This window comes from Eumetopias jubatus, unplaced genomic scaffold, assembly GCF_037043125.1.
Source record: "Eumetopias jubatus isolate StellerSeaLion01/CBP00866 unplaced genomic scaffold, mEumJub1_p1.0 scaffold_4, whole genome shotgun sequence".
NCBI classification, from domain to species: Eukaryota; Metazoa; Chordata; class Mammalia; order Carnivora; family Otariidae; genus Eumetopias; species Eumetopias jubatus.
Window position 1 is genome coordinate 15,871,085 of NW_028274810.1, and position 13,965 is coordinate 15,885,049.

Genomic DNA, 13,965 nt, shown 5'->3' on the forward strand with positions numbered 1-13,965 from the left:
TCCTATTTATTCTATCTCCAGAATCTTTCTCATACTCTCCATCCATCTTCTATCTCCTTTCCACATTTTGGCCTTCTTTCTCGGACCAACACCATAACAGTACCAGTCTCTTTGCCTCCCTCTCCAATTTATCACCCAAGTGCACATCCTCTTCTAATGTCTATGAGGTTTTTTTCTAATAATCAAATTATTACAAAAATGGACTCAACACATATATATTACTCTGTCACTTGCTTATTTTCACTAAATATACATTATAGACACACTTTATACAGAATATAAGCACACAGATACAAATCTTCTTTTTGATAGCTATATTACATTCCTTAGTACAGGTACACCATAATTTATTCAACTATTCTCCTATATGACAAGTAGTCATCCTGTTTCCATTTTTGCCACATTATATAATGTTGCAATTAAGATCTTTATACATATATCTTTTTTTTTAACACTTTATTTGAGGACGCCTGAGTCAGTTAAGCATACGCCTTCAGCTCAGGTCATGATTCCAGGGTCCTGGGATTGAGTCCCACAGTGGGCTCCCTCCTCGCCGAGGAGTCTGCTTCTCCCTCTACCCCTCCCTCTGCTGTGCATGCTCTAATAATCTTTAAAAAAAAAAAGACTTTGAGAGAGAGAGTACATGTACTAGAAGGGGAAAGAGCAGAGGGACAAGCAGACTCTCTGCTGAGCACGGAGCCCGTCTCGGGGCTCCATCCCACAACCCTGAGATCATGACCCAAGCCGAAGTCAGATGCTTAACCAACTGAGCCACCCAGGCACCCCATACATATATCTTTATTTGACATTACTTTTATTTCTGAATATGAAGTTCCCATAGATGAGATTGCTGGCATCAAAAGATACGTCTCTCTCTTTTTTTTTAAGAGTATTTTTTTTAAAGATTTTATTTATTTATTTGAGAAAGAGAATGAGAGCCACAGAGCATGAGAGGGAAGAGGGTCAGAGGGAGAAGAAGACTCCCCGCTGAGCAGGGAGCCAGATGTGGGACTCGATCCCAGGACTCCAGGATCATGACCTGAGCCGAAGGCAGTTGCTTAACCAACTGAGCCACCCAGGTGCCCAAGATACGTGTCTCTTATTTTACTGTACGTTGCCAAATGCTTTCTCAAAAGTTTTTAACCATTCACATTCCCACCAGGAAGCTTCCCAATTACAGCGTATCAATCTGATGGGTCAAAAAAAAGGAACTAGTCTTGATTTGCATTTCCACTAAAAAACAATAAATTCAATGTCCTAATCTGCAAATCACCTGTTTCCATCCTTTATTGCTCTATTGAGTCATTATCTTCTATTTATCAATTTGCAGAAACTCTGTATATTAACCCTTTCTTCCTATGTGTGGTCAATATTTTCTTCGAATCTATAGGTTTAGCTGGTGTCTTCAACCATATAGGAATTTACAATTTTTATTTAATCAAGTCTTTTTTAAAATATTTTATTTATTTATTTATTTGAGAGAGAGAATGAGAGAGAGAGAGCACATGAGAGGGGGGAGGATCAGAGGGAGAAGCAGACTCCCCGCTGAGCAGGGAGCCCGATGCGGGACTCAATCGCGGGACTCCAGGATCATGACCTGAGCCGAAGGCAGTTGCCTAACCAACTGAGCCACCCAGGCGCCCAAGTCTTTTTTTTTAAAAAATGGGATTTGGGTTACCAGTTAAGTTTTTTCAAAAGTCTGACTCCTGCTAGCCTATATTTTCTCCACATTTTGTTGTTTCACTTTTTACACTTTAGATCTTTAATACATATGGAATTCATTTTAACTTGCTAAAGCTGGACTAAAATCATGCCTAAGCAAATAAACAAGGAGCAAAGAATCATGCTAAGCAGATGTCAGAGCAAAATGCCTTAAGACACAAATGATTTGTAAAATGTCATTAGACAATGAAAACCTAATATTAAATATTTATGACCTAAACAAAACATAAAAGAAAAACTACGGCATAAGAGAAAACTATGAGGAATGCAAGTGGTCAAGATGCCTGGGTGGCTCAGTTGGTTAAACGTCTGACTGCCTTCGGCTCAGGTCATGATCCTGGGGTCCTGGGATTGAGCCCCACATGGGGCTCCCTGCTCAGTGGGGAGCCTGTTTCTCCCTCTGCCTGCCACTACCCCTGCTTGTGCCCATGCTCTCTCTCTGACAAATAAATAAATCTTTAAAAAAAAAAAAGGAATCCAAGTGGAAATAAAGAAAATCAAACAAAATGAAGATCTATAAATGGAATCATAAAGAATTCAAGCTGAAAAATCTTAAAGAACATGTAATCCAAACTCCTCATTCTTTAGGCTGAGAAAGTTAAGTATAATCTGGAGTGGAAACCAAGTCTTCTAACTCTTAGTCCAATGAGGAGAAATAATAAACTAGTCTTTTGTAAGTAATGCATAACGACAATGTTTGAAAAATCAAAAAGCCAAGAGTCAAAAGCAGACTTGTAGGCCATAAAGAAATGTACATTCTCAGAAAACTTATACGTGTTACTAAATTCCTAATTAGGATTCCAGCAGATTCTGCTGACCTGTGGCCCAAGTTATTTAGTGAACAGGTAAGAATCTTTTTTTTTTTTTTTAAAGTAGGCTCCAGGCCCAGCATGGAACCCAATGCAGGGCTTGATCTCATGACCCTGAGATGAAGACCTGAGCTGAGATCAAGAGTCAGATGCTTAACTGAATGAGCCACCCAGGCATCCCAGGTAAGAATCTTTATAAAGGTAAATCCAGGGGCCTGGGGCAGGAACAAATGCAATACTCATTATTAGTCAGCTGAATAAAACAGACTGAAATGCACATGGGAAAAACCATTTAGGGCTTTCAAGGCACACTGTTTAAAAACTGTATGAAAGTAGAACATATGAAAACTGAGGACTACTTTAAGACCAACTAAATGTATACAAAGGCAAATATTAAAATGCTAATATTTCTAGGTAGCGACTTAGTAATTTCTGCATTTATTTCTGTAAAGAAAATACTTAACAGTGTAAGGTCTGGAGGGTTTCTCTCTTAAATATAAAGGTGTAAAAATAAAAAGCTACCGTTAACAAAATTATTTAATGGCAATATAAGTCAGAATAGTAGTTATTCTGGGGAAGAAGGTAGGATTTGGACTGGGAAGGGTTATGGGGTACTTGGAAACATTCTGTATCTTGATCTAGGTGGTAGTTACATGGATGAAAATTCATCCAGCTGTACACTTAGCATTAGCACACTTTACCATATGCTTAATGAAATCTTAAGAGTCATTTCCCTTCAACAGAAATAAGAAAACAACTTCCTTTCAGCATTGTTTCAACAGAATCTCAAAAATGTTAGTGATTTTTTTTTTGCTAATGACTGATATTTGAGAGAAAAAAAACTTTCCTTTTTAATGGTTCCTCACTATGTCTAAACTATTTAGCTCCAACCTGCGTTTTAGTCTTCATCACCCTATTCCTTGCAAAAGGAATTATTGCCTCTCCCATAAAAATTGTACTTTTTCAGGGCACCTGGGTGGTTCAGTCATTAAACGTCTGCCTTCAGCTCAGGTCATGGTCTGGTCCTGGGATCGAGCCCCGCATCGGGTTCCCTGCTCCGTGGGAAGCCTGCTTCTCCCTCTCCCACTCCTCCTACTTGTGTTCCCTCTCTCGCTGTGTCTCTCTCTGTCAAATAAATAAATAAAATCTTTACAAAAAATATACTGTACTTTTTCATGTTGGGCCATGGTTCAGATTTCCCTCTGGCAAAATCCTACCACATTTCAATTGCACTTCCTCTTTGTGGAGTCTTCCTTGATCGACTCCCAGAGAGGAAATGATTCCTTTTTTTTTTTCTCTTCTCCCACGAAACCTTTTTGCACTAATACAGCACGTGCTACTTGTGTACCATCACCTCCCACTGAACTGTGAATTCCAGGAAGTCAAGATATATGCACCTAAAATAGTGTGCAGCATAGAGTAGATACTCAATTAATACTGATTAATATATGACTTGCAGATATCCAAAAATTAAAATAAAATTTTGCTTGATAAAATAAACTTAAAATGACCAGAATGAAAAAATACATAAAACAAAAACAATTGATTAAAACAGAAATATATTTCATACATGCTTCTATTTGCACGGAAAACTTGTAGAAGAATTTGTAAGAAACCTAAGAGTGGCTGTATCTGGAAAGAGGCTGGGACAATCTTCTGCTATCAAAATTTTTTTGCCACATCAAGGTATTTAGACATTTAAAAATGTTAATAGCAAAGATTAAGCAATAGCATGGACAATGCTATGCCAGTGTTAGGTATTTAAAAAAAGGAAGTCACAGAATGACAAATAATAAAAAATATATCTAGCTATATAAGGACTAAAAGGATAATGTGAAAAAGGGGAAAAGCTTCTGATTAAACGTGTAAAGGACTGGCTTAAATACATTCTGATTACTTTTATTCGTAATTTTTCTCGATCAACTTTCTCTTAACATTTCCTGTAAAATAAGTGCTATGAATCACAGACATCAGACTACTGTTTACAGACAAGAAAAAAAGACTGCATTAAGGAAAAAAAAATGCCACAGGTGGCTTGAGCTTGCTTGGAGGTTGATTTAATTACTCTTGTTTTGCTGGGGTTTTTTTTTTTTTTGCGGCTTTATTTTTTAAATAAACTTCATCAAATTTTTATTTAAAACCTTATATCAGGGGGCGCCCGGGTGGCTCAGTCGTTAAGCGTCTGCCTTCGGCTCAGGTCATGGTCCCAGGGTCCTGGGATGGAGCCCCACATCGGGCTCCCCACTCCGTGGAAGGCCAGCTTCTCCCCCTCTCCCACTCCCCCTGCTTGTGTTCCCTGTCTTGCTGTATCTATCTCTGTCAAATGAATAAATAAAAGGTTAAAAATAAATAAATAAATAAAACCCTTTTATCAGTGATATTTTTGCTACTGCTTTCCTGTAGCAAAAAGTTTCAAATGAGCAATACCAAGCACCAGAAACTTTAACTGATTTTAAGTACGGATATTAGTTTTGTAAATAAATATAGCCTTTGCACTCAAAATAGTAAAGTTTTTAAAAAAAAAGTGGTTTTAAGACAGTCCCTAAAGGCTGCTCCCTTCTCACAGTTTTGGTCTCAGCTCAAATGTCACCTACTTAGAGAAACCTTTCCTGATCCATCTAGTTAAAATAGCCCCCCCATATATAGAACACAAACTGAAATTATATTTATTATTTTTATTTTTTAGTATTCCCTACTTGAATGCAAGCTTCGAGAAGGCTGGGAACTTGTCTGCCTTCTATTGCTGTATTCCCATAGGAATTCAGTAATATTTATTGACTAAATGGGGAACTTTGGGTAGCAAAAAATGGAGAAAATTATAAAACTAATCTACTGTTCACTGTTAACAAGCATTTGCATTTTGCTAGAGCCTATTTGGAATTTAAAGCTCTAAAAGACACAACAGTGGACCCAACTTTAAAAAGCTTATCAAGAGACATTAGGCAGTAATGAAAAGTGCCATTTGAGAAGGATAAACCAAATGCTACAGAAATATAAGAGGCTGGGTTAAAATAAGAAACCATTATGGAGATAGTAGCCCCATCTGAGCCAACACTTGAAGGCTAGCTAAAATTTGGATAGGTGAAGAACAGGCATAAGGGGAGCATTCTAGACCGAAATTGGCATAAAGATGGAGATGATTTCAAGAAGAGTCAACAGTATAGACTAGTTGAACATCAAGATCATACAAGGGAAAAGTAGATAATAAGGTAGGTTAAGGTCAGGTTATAAGTCTTCAAAAGCAGACTAAGTATTTGAAATCATCTCTAGACAACAGGAGGGGTCTCTCTCCACTGGTCTTCAAGCAGGAGATCAGCATGATCACAGCACTGCACTGTTACAAGAAAGTTATTCTGGCAGCTATTGGCCAGATAGACTGAGAACAAGGGTTTGGAGGGTTAATTAGGAGGCAGAGGCTATTGTAAAAGACTGGGCATAAGATAAGCCTCTGAACTAGGTTTAAATTAAACATTATAGAAAATCACAGACACGTGACATGTTAACTCTGCAGCCAGAAAGATCTGGGTGTGAATACTAAGTCTAAATTTAATAGCTCTATCGGGTTTCTAAAAAATAGCTTTATTGAGATATAATTTGTATACCATATAATTCACCCAAAGTGTACAATTAGCTTTTAGTATATTCAGAGTTGTGCATCCACCACCATAATCAATTTTAGAACCTTTTCATTACTCCAAAAGGAAACCATCCCCTTAGCCATTATCCCTGAGTCTCCCCATCTTCTCCTCCCCGCAGACATACACAACTGCTAATCTACTGTCTCTATATATTTCTCAATTGTGGACATTTAATGTAAATGGAGTTATACAATAGGTGGTTATTTGTGCATGGCTTCTTTCATCTGGCACAGCTTTTTCAAGATTCCTCAATATTGTCACATCTATCAGTACTTCATTTCTTTTTATTGCCTAATAGTCCATTGTAGGGACATACCGCTTGTTATTTACCTATTCTTCAATCCATGGGTATTTGGGTTGATTTTTTTTGGCTATTATAAATAACACAGCTATGATAATAGCTGTATCAGTTTTAACATATATGAAATAAAGATAATAATTCTTACCAAATTTTAATAGATGTAAAGAATAATGCCTGGCACAGAATAAATGTTTAAGAAATATTAGTTTCCTTCTCCCTACATTTTGGGTAAATTGAAGGTTAAGTTATTTAGCTTTCTACCATGACCTAACTGTATTATCTTCAATCTAACAAAACCCTTCCCTAGTCAAATGTAGGATTCCCCTACCTCTTAGGAGATTCCTTCATCATTTCTTACAGACTCTAGCATCTTTTGCTAACAGAACTCAAGAGTCCCTCTTCTGTCTCTCTCTCTACTTTACTACCTATATACTGAATGAATGTTATCTTGTTTTTTAGTTATGTTTCTATTTATACAAAGATTCAAAGAACTATTTTTTAACCCTGATATCGCTTTCCTTCCTTTCAGTCTCCCGTCTTATCTTACACTTCATCTGACATCCTGGTGCAATCTCAAGTTAACAGCACTAGACGGAAACTTTGTTATCACTAAACTTTCCCTCTTGCCCAGTTTCCACACTATCAAAACTGATGTTACTATCATTAACTGTTTTTTTCTGATAAATGCTGATGTTAAGGAGCATATATATCTTGGAAATTATTTATACAATGCAATTCACTACCCATTTTCTTATAAATGCACTTAAATACCATTGTGACTGAAAAATATTACCAAATCTTAAGTCACCCATGCAAATCTTAAAAAACAGAATGCCGAATTTATAATTATCAAATTTTAAAAAACATGTTCTCATAACTTATTTTCCCCCTTCTATTATACAGTCGTTTTTAGTATCTAGTATGTTCAGCAATATGCCAGTTACTGATTTGGAGTTTTAATTTTACACAAGGAACTCTGTAACTCGCAGAATTTTGTTAAGTCACTTCTACCCTTTGCTTAACAAGCCCGAGTCAGAAATACTAATTAGATGTTACTCCCTTTTCCACTACTAGGCCATAATTAATTTGAACTCAGCAAGTCCTACAACGATGGTTCCTCCTGTTTGGTGGTTTCATTCCTTCTCTAACCTGGCAGGCCTCGGTTTGGAGCGATTTTTATGAAATCGTAGATGATAAGGCAGAAGAGCGGAACATCTGTAACTAACAAGCAGTAAGTAGTACAGTCCTAACAGCAGGGAGTGGCCCAGAGAGTGTAGAGAGAGAAGTGAAGGTGCAGTTTTTGTCCCGAGATTTAATCATTCAAATGATTCTTTTTCAAGAACTCTTTAGAAAGTGGGCTCCTCTAGGAATACAGGAATAACGATCTATTTAACAGAAAGATTTTGTTTTTCTTTTAGAGGACACTGAGAAGTGTTATAAAACCCTGCTTGGCACTAAAACGAAGATGCAGAATAAGCAGTCTTTGGAAACAAGTGTGGGGAGAAGGGGAGGGGCGGGTTACAGAAACAGTGCACAGATTGTCCGGGGTGGAGAGACATCACCGACTGGTGGGGCTCCGGGCGGAGCCGAGGAGCGTAGGGAGCACCGCGGAAGACAGGCACAAGGGCCGCGGGAGAAAAAGCCAGGCTGGGGGCCGCTCACCCGGGCGGGGCCTCGGGGCCAAAGCCAGGCCGAGGCGAGGGGGTGCCCCAGGAGAGGAGGAAGGCCACTTGCTCCCGCACCCTGCCTATGCCCTGGTGCTGGCAAGAAAGAGGGGTGGGAAGGAAAGCAGGAAAAAGTCCTAACAGGGACGCAGGTCCCAAAGCAACAAGTGCCCGCGGCGGCTCCCCAAGAGACTGCGGGTCCGGGGCAGGAAAGCAAGGCACGGTGCGGCGGCCTCCTGGCCTTCCCTCTCTCAGCCCCTGCCCCACCGCACTCACTCTGCCACACGACGCTCTTCAGCCCCCGTTCCGTCACCGGCGGCGCCATCTTCCCAACACTGCAGAAGAGCAGCGGCCGCCTCCCGCCCGCAACCTACTTTAGCAGGGAGAAAGAAGCTCGAGTGGCTCCGCCCCCACTCACAGGCCGCGCCCTCCGGTGACGACACGCGCGACTGCGAGGGGATTCCCGCCCACCCCTGGACGGAGGCTGCGCACTGAGGGCGGAATCTGCCTGGGCCGGCGCGCGCTCCGTAACGGAAGGCTCCGTCAAGCAGAAATTCGTCGACCTGTGAAAAGCGAAACGGTGCCTGGGGGTTGAGCGATAACGCGATGTTAAGAAATTCCGAATTCAAGCATACAGTACTTGAAGAAGTACTTCCTTCTCTTTGCAAAAGAAGTCTTCACTTTGCGAAGCCATTCATAATACACTCAGTGGCCAGCTCAACTATCGAATAGAAAATTTATCCCTTAAAGGTTTTTTTATTCATTTTTCGAGGACATAATAATTGTATAGAACTCTGAGGTCCCCTTCTGTGTGCCCGGAACTATGCAAGACTTTCAGGGCACTCAAATAAATGAAAGACCCACTTCTGAAGAATTTTAAGTCTCCTTTGAGATCTTCATTCCTGGCATGATGAAGGTAGTCAAAAGTTGATTGAAAATGAAAATGCCTTGGGATGCCTGGGTGGTTTAGTAGGTTAAGCCTCTGTCTTGGGCTCAGGTCATGATCTTAGGGTCCTGGGATCGAGTCTCGCTTCCCCTGCGTGTGTGCGCGTTCGTGCTCTCTCACTAACAAGTAAGGAGAAAAAAAATTTTTTTTAAATTTTTGGCACCGAGGTATTTCCCGAGAGGGTTCTTTTGAGGTGAAATCAAAGTAATCAGTCACAAAATAAATCAATTTAGTTGCTGAGAGCCCCATCTGTGACATAGCCATCATATACAGTCAGAAAGTAGACTTTCCTACAGATTTGCAAAGAACCAATAGTCTTAATAGCAAAGTGAAAATGGTTAGTTACTATACTCGTAATAATAATGGCTAATATTGGGCGCCTGGGTGGCTCAGATGGTTGGGCGTCTGCCTTCGGCTCAGGTCATGATCCCGGAGCCCTGGGATCGGGTCCCGCATCGGGCTCCCTGCTCCTTGGGAGCCTGCTTCTCCCTCTGTCTCTCTCTCTGTCTCTCTCTCTGTCTCTCTCTCTGTCTCTCTCTCTGTCTCTCATGAATAAATAAAAATAAAAAATCTTTAAAAAAAACTTAAAAAAAAGAATGGCTAGTATTTACTGAGTGCTATTATATGCAAGGTATCATGGTAAGTGGATTATCTCGCTGATCCTCAAAGCAACCGTTAAAGACAAGGAAACTGATACCTTGTGGTGGAGTGAGGACTAGGATAAGGCATAAGCTACACAGAAAGCAATAGAGTAGTCTATGGGATAATTTGCAATATATCTCTGTAGGAGAGAAAAGGAGAATGAAGAATAAAAACAGCCATAAAATGGGTTCAAGCGCAACCTGTGGCATTAATGGTTTTTCCATTCATGGCTTATATGGGAATGGAACCTGGAACCCCGGCCTCTTAAACCTACGTTAAATCGGCTCAGCTGCTCGAGTCTTAAACAAATGAACACATTATTTCCCTCTCCCTCTGCAATTGAAAATCAGATTCTGCTTAGTATAGGAGGTGGGGCCCCAACCCATAAGAAGAAGACATGACAGTGCAGACTCACCCTCTGAAATGGAGCTCCTTGCCCTAAAGAGTCAAACCAAGACAGAGGAATGAGGTGGGTGAAGTGCCTCCAGGTGCCAGGGAATGACACAGAAAGGCCCTCTGGGCTTGGAAGTTTGACTTGGATCACATGGGATACAGCTGTGGCTCATGCCCCTGAAGGCTAGATTCCAAGGTGGCAGTGTGTTATAGTGGAACAAATGTGTGCCTTAGCTTCACAAAGATACAGGTCCACAACCTAAAATCCTGGCTCTGCCTCTTAGTAGCAGTGTGACTTCAAACACTTCAGTTTCATTGCATTTATGTGTTAACTGTGATAAAACCTGATACCGCCCAACAAGATGAAAACACTTATTGCCATTTTACAGATGTGAAAACTGAGATTCAGAAGTTAAATAAATCATATAAGACGTTGGAATGGCTCCAAGACCATTGCCTTTTCCGTTGTACCATATTGCATACCCTCCCTTGCTCGACTAATTTTGTATAACCTCCCTGAGCTGTCTCTTCTAGTTTGTTTGCCTAAGCAAATTGAACAAGGAATTTGAGTCTCCTGAACATGACATGGCAGAATGTAAGGTAAAATCCAACAACACTGATCAGAGGCAAAACATCTGCCTATGATGTTTTGAAAGAATTTGAAAAAAGAAAACTAATCAAAATAACCAAAAGCTCTTAAGTTAGGGCAGATCACTCACTCACCATCTTATTCCCAGTTCTTCTTCATTAATAACTGATGACTTAATCATGATAATCCAGAGAAATAGTCTCCATAAAAATATCATGGATTAGTAGGTCTCATCAATGCTACATATTTACTTGGCCCCTTGAGAATTTTGTTTCAACTGGTTAGCTGTGTAAACATGAGTGAGTTACTTGACCTTTCTGAGTCTTATATTTCTTACCTGTATAAAAGAATAATATATAGCTCATAAAGTTGTTCTGAGAATGAACTGAGTATGTGGAAAGCACCTAGAAGGACATGTGCTACATCCACGTTTTGGTTTTATGTTCACCCAGTGTGGACCATCTTGTCTTCTGTGGAATTCTGACCAAAACAGCCCAGCGTCAGTTGCCTAGGTAAAGTAAATGGTCATTTCATTTTCTGTGTTCATGAGGTATAGATGTACTGGTCCCAGCCCCCTAGTGTCCTAGAACCAAGGATTCTGACCTTCATTTGGCCTTAGCCCTTGGCTCTTTGGCCATTCCAGTCAGCCATGGACACAGCTCTATTTGGAGAGAACACCTGCTGGCAAGTGGGTTCACCACAGTCTCACATGGGCCCTGCACCACAGCCCAGAACACTGCCCCAGTTCATGGTTGCCCTCACATGGCACGGACCCACTCTGAACCTCATAGACCCCTCCAGATCTTCTCACCAATCTTTCCTCACATGTCACAGCCCTCTATCTTCTGTTAAACAAAGAGGCCATTAAACTGAGGTGGTTCTAATGTCTTGGCAGCCTGTGTAAGCAAACCAAAACCTAAGCCTATAGTGTCTCAAGGTTAAGAAATCAGAATCTGGGGGCGCCTGGGTGGCTCGGTTGGTTAAGCGACTGCCTTCAGCTCAGGTCATGATCCTGGAGTCCCGGGATTGAGTCCCACATCGGGCTCCCTGCTCAGCAGGGGGTCTGCTTCTCCCTCTGACCCTCTTCCCTCCGACCCTCTTCCCTCTCGTGCTCTCTATCTCTCATTCTCTCTCTCAAATAAATAAATAAAATCTTTAAAAAAAAAAAAAAGAAATCAGAATCTGGGGCTCCTGGGTGGCTTGGTTAAGCATCTGCCTTCAGCTTATGTTATGATTCCCAGGGTGCTGGGATCGAGCCCCGCATCAGGCTCCCTGCTTAACAGGGGATTCTGCTTCTTGCTTCCCTCCCCCTACTTGTGCTCACGCTTGCTCTCTCTCTCGAATAAATAAATGAAATCTTAAGAAAAAAAATCATAATCTAAGGCCAACCAAACAGCCAAATAGGCTTTCTCAAATATGGAAACCCCTTAAGCTATAGCCAATCAAATAATATTGCTTTCCTTCTATCTCTTCTTTATGAAGGTCTTTCCTTGAGATCCTGACAGTAGAGTGCTCCTAACCACTTCTGGTTTGATGCTATCAAATTAGAATCAGGTTCTGTTCAAACTCTTAAAATGTTTAATATGCCCCAGTTTATCTTTTAATACTCCTTAGCCTAAAATTTTGCTTCAGGAAAGAAGTCACCAATGCAAACCTTTTAAGTTTCTCTAAACCTGGCCACGTGTCACTTGGCGAGTTTGTTAAAACTAGAGTCCCAAGCCTGGTCCCAGATGTACTGAATTAGAATCTCCAGAGGTGATGGCTGGAAATCCCTATTAAGCAATGAGTCCTCCAAGTGATGTAGAGGCACCTAGTTCAGCTCCTGTTCATATACCGGTGCTTAAGAACAAGAGTGAATTAAACTCAGCCCTACTCTGTGGTGCTCTCTGATGCAACAAACGCTGTTTTTCCTACTCACACTATTTTTTTAAAAGATTTAATTATTTATTGGACAGAGAAAGAGAGACAGAGAGCATAAGCAGGGGGAGCAGCAGAAGGAAAGGAAGAAGCAGGCTCCTGTGCTGAGCAGGGGGCATGATGCAGGGACTCCATCCCAGGACCCCAGGATCATGATGTGAGCTGAAGGCAGACGCTTAACCGGCTGAGCCACCCAGGTGCCCCTACTCACACTATTTTTTCTTTTTAAGATTTTATTTATTTGACAGAGACACAGAGAGGGAACACAAGCAGGGGGAGTGGAACAGGGAGAAGCAGGCTTCCCGCGGAGCAGGGAGCCCGATATGGGGCTCGATCCCAGGACCCCGGAATCATGACCTGAGCCAAAGGCAGACGCTTAACAACTAAGCCACTCAGGCGCCCCCACACTATTTTTTAATAAGCCTTCAAAGGACAAACATTTTCCTAGGTACAACAGATTTATATATCATTGTCTTTCCTCTCCAAAGATGAAAATAGTCCAGTGTGAGTGGGGGATGTGACCAACAAGATTGATGGTCCTCCCCACAAAAGACGTGTGCATGTCAGTCTGCCACTGAGGAAGGCTTTGCCTTGGCTGTCCCTCCATTGGCCTTTGCTCACTCACAACCTTGACTGCAATCCTTCCAGCAACAGGCCAGCAGCTCTGCTTGCCCAGATGCTCACGCAGAGAAAACATCACATGATGCTCTGGCTTGGCGGACACTACAAAGGCTGTCCTGGAAGCTGCTTTCTCCAACCTATGCCGAGGTCCTGCTGGAGGTCTGTCTTGAGATGAGCAGGGTCTCTTCGTGGTGGCTTGATTTCAAGCTCTCCGGGAGTGAACATTTGCAGCCCTTGAATGGCAAGAAGCCTGCGTGGCAAGTGCCGGTGTCCATGAAATAGCTATGAAGTGCATGTGTGGAAGTCTGTGTGGTGTTTGGATATGAAATCTCAGAGACAGTTTCTGCAAAGCAAACCTTTTACGTTTCCAGAACTTTCCCAGTGTGCGAGCTCACCGTGGCAGTCTTCCAGAGCACTTTCTGGATTAATTGCTCTACTGAGTCGTCTCCATAGCAGATCTTGAACTCCTGTGCAGGTGAGGACACACCTGACCTTGCCTGCTTTCAGGAAGTGGAGTCAGAGTTGTCCATCCAGAGGCCAAGAGAGCTTATTCTACCCTAGAGACATTGTTGTATCCTAATAGAGCTTTTCCCCCTCTAATCACACTAACAAGTGAATCAACCCTGCAAAAGATAGGGGAAGAATTTTTTAAAAACAAAGCCAAAAAACTTTGCCTTTGACTCATACCCTTTCAATTTAAGTTACTCACTGGGTTAAGCCTCT

General features: G+C 41.4%; 1 protein-coding gene across 2 annotated transcripts in view; it reads right to left on the reverse strand.

Moving 5' to 3' along the window:
- The window catches only part of STXBP3 (syntaxin binding protein 3), a 52,554-nt gene extending 44,040 nt beyond the window's left edge, over nucleotides 1-8,514 (reverse strand). Inside the window, exon 1 of one of the 2 annotated variants that reach the window (XM_028102025.2) lies at nucleotides 8,411-8,514. In XM_028102025.2, coding sequence (XP_027957826.1) covers nucleotides 8,411-8,459 — 49 coding nt within the window. In that variant the 5' untranslated portion in view covers nucleotides 8,460-8,514. The remainder of the gene's footprint in view (nucleotides 1-8,410) is intronic. The other variant, XM_028102026.2, reaches the window with a different exon arrangement.
- Nucleotides 8,515-13,965: the final 5,451 nt, after the last annotated feature.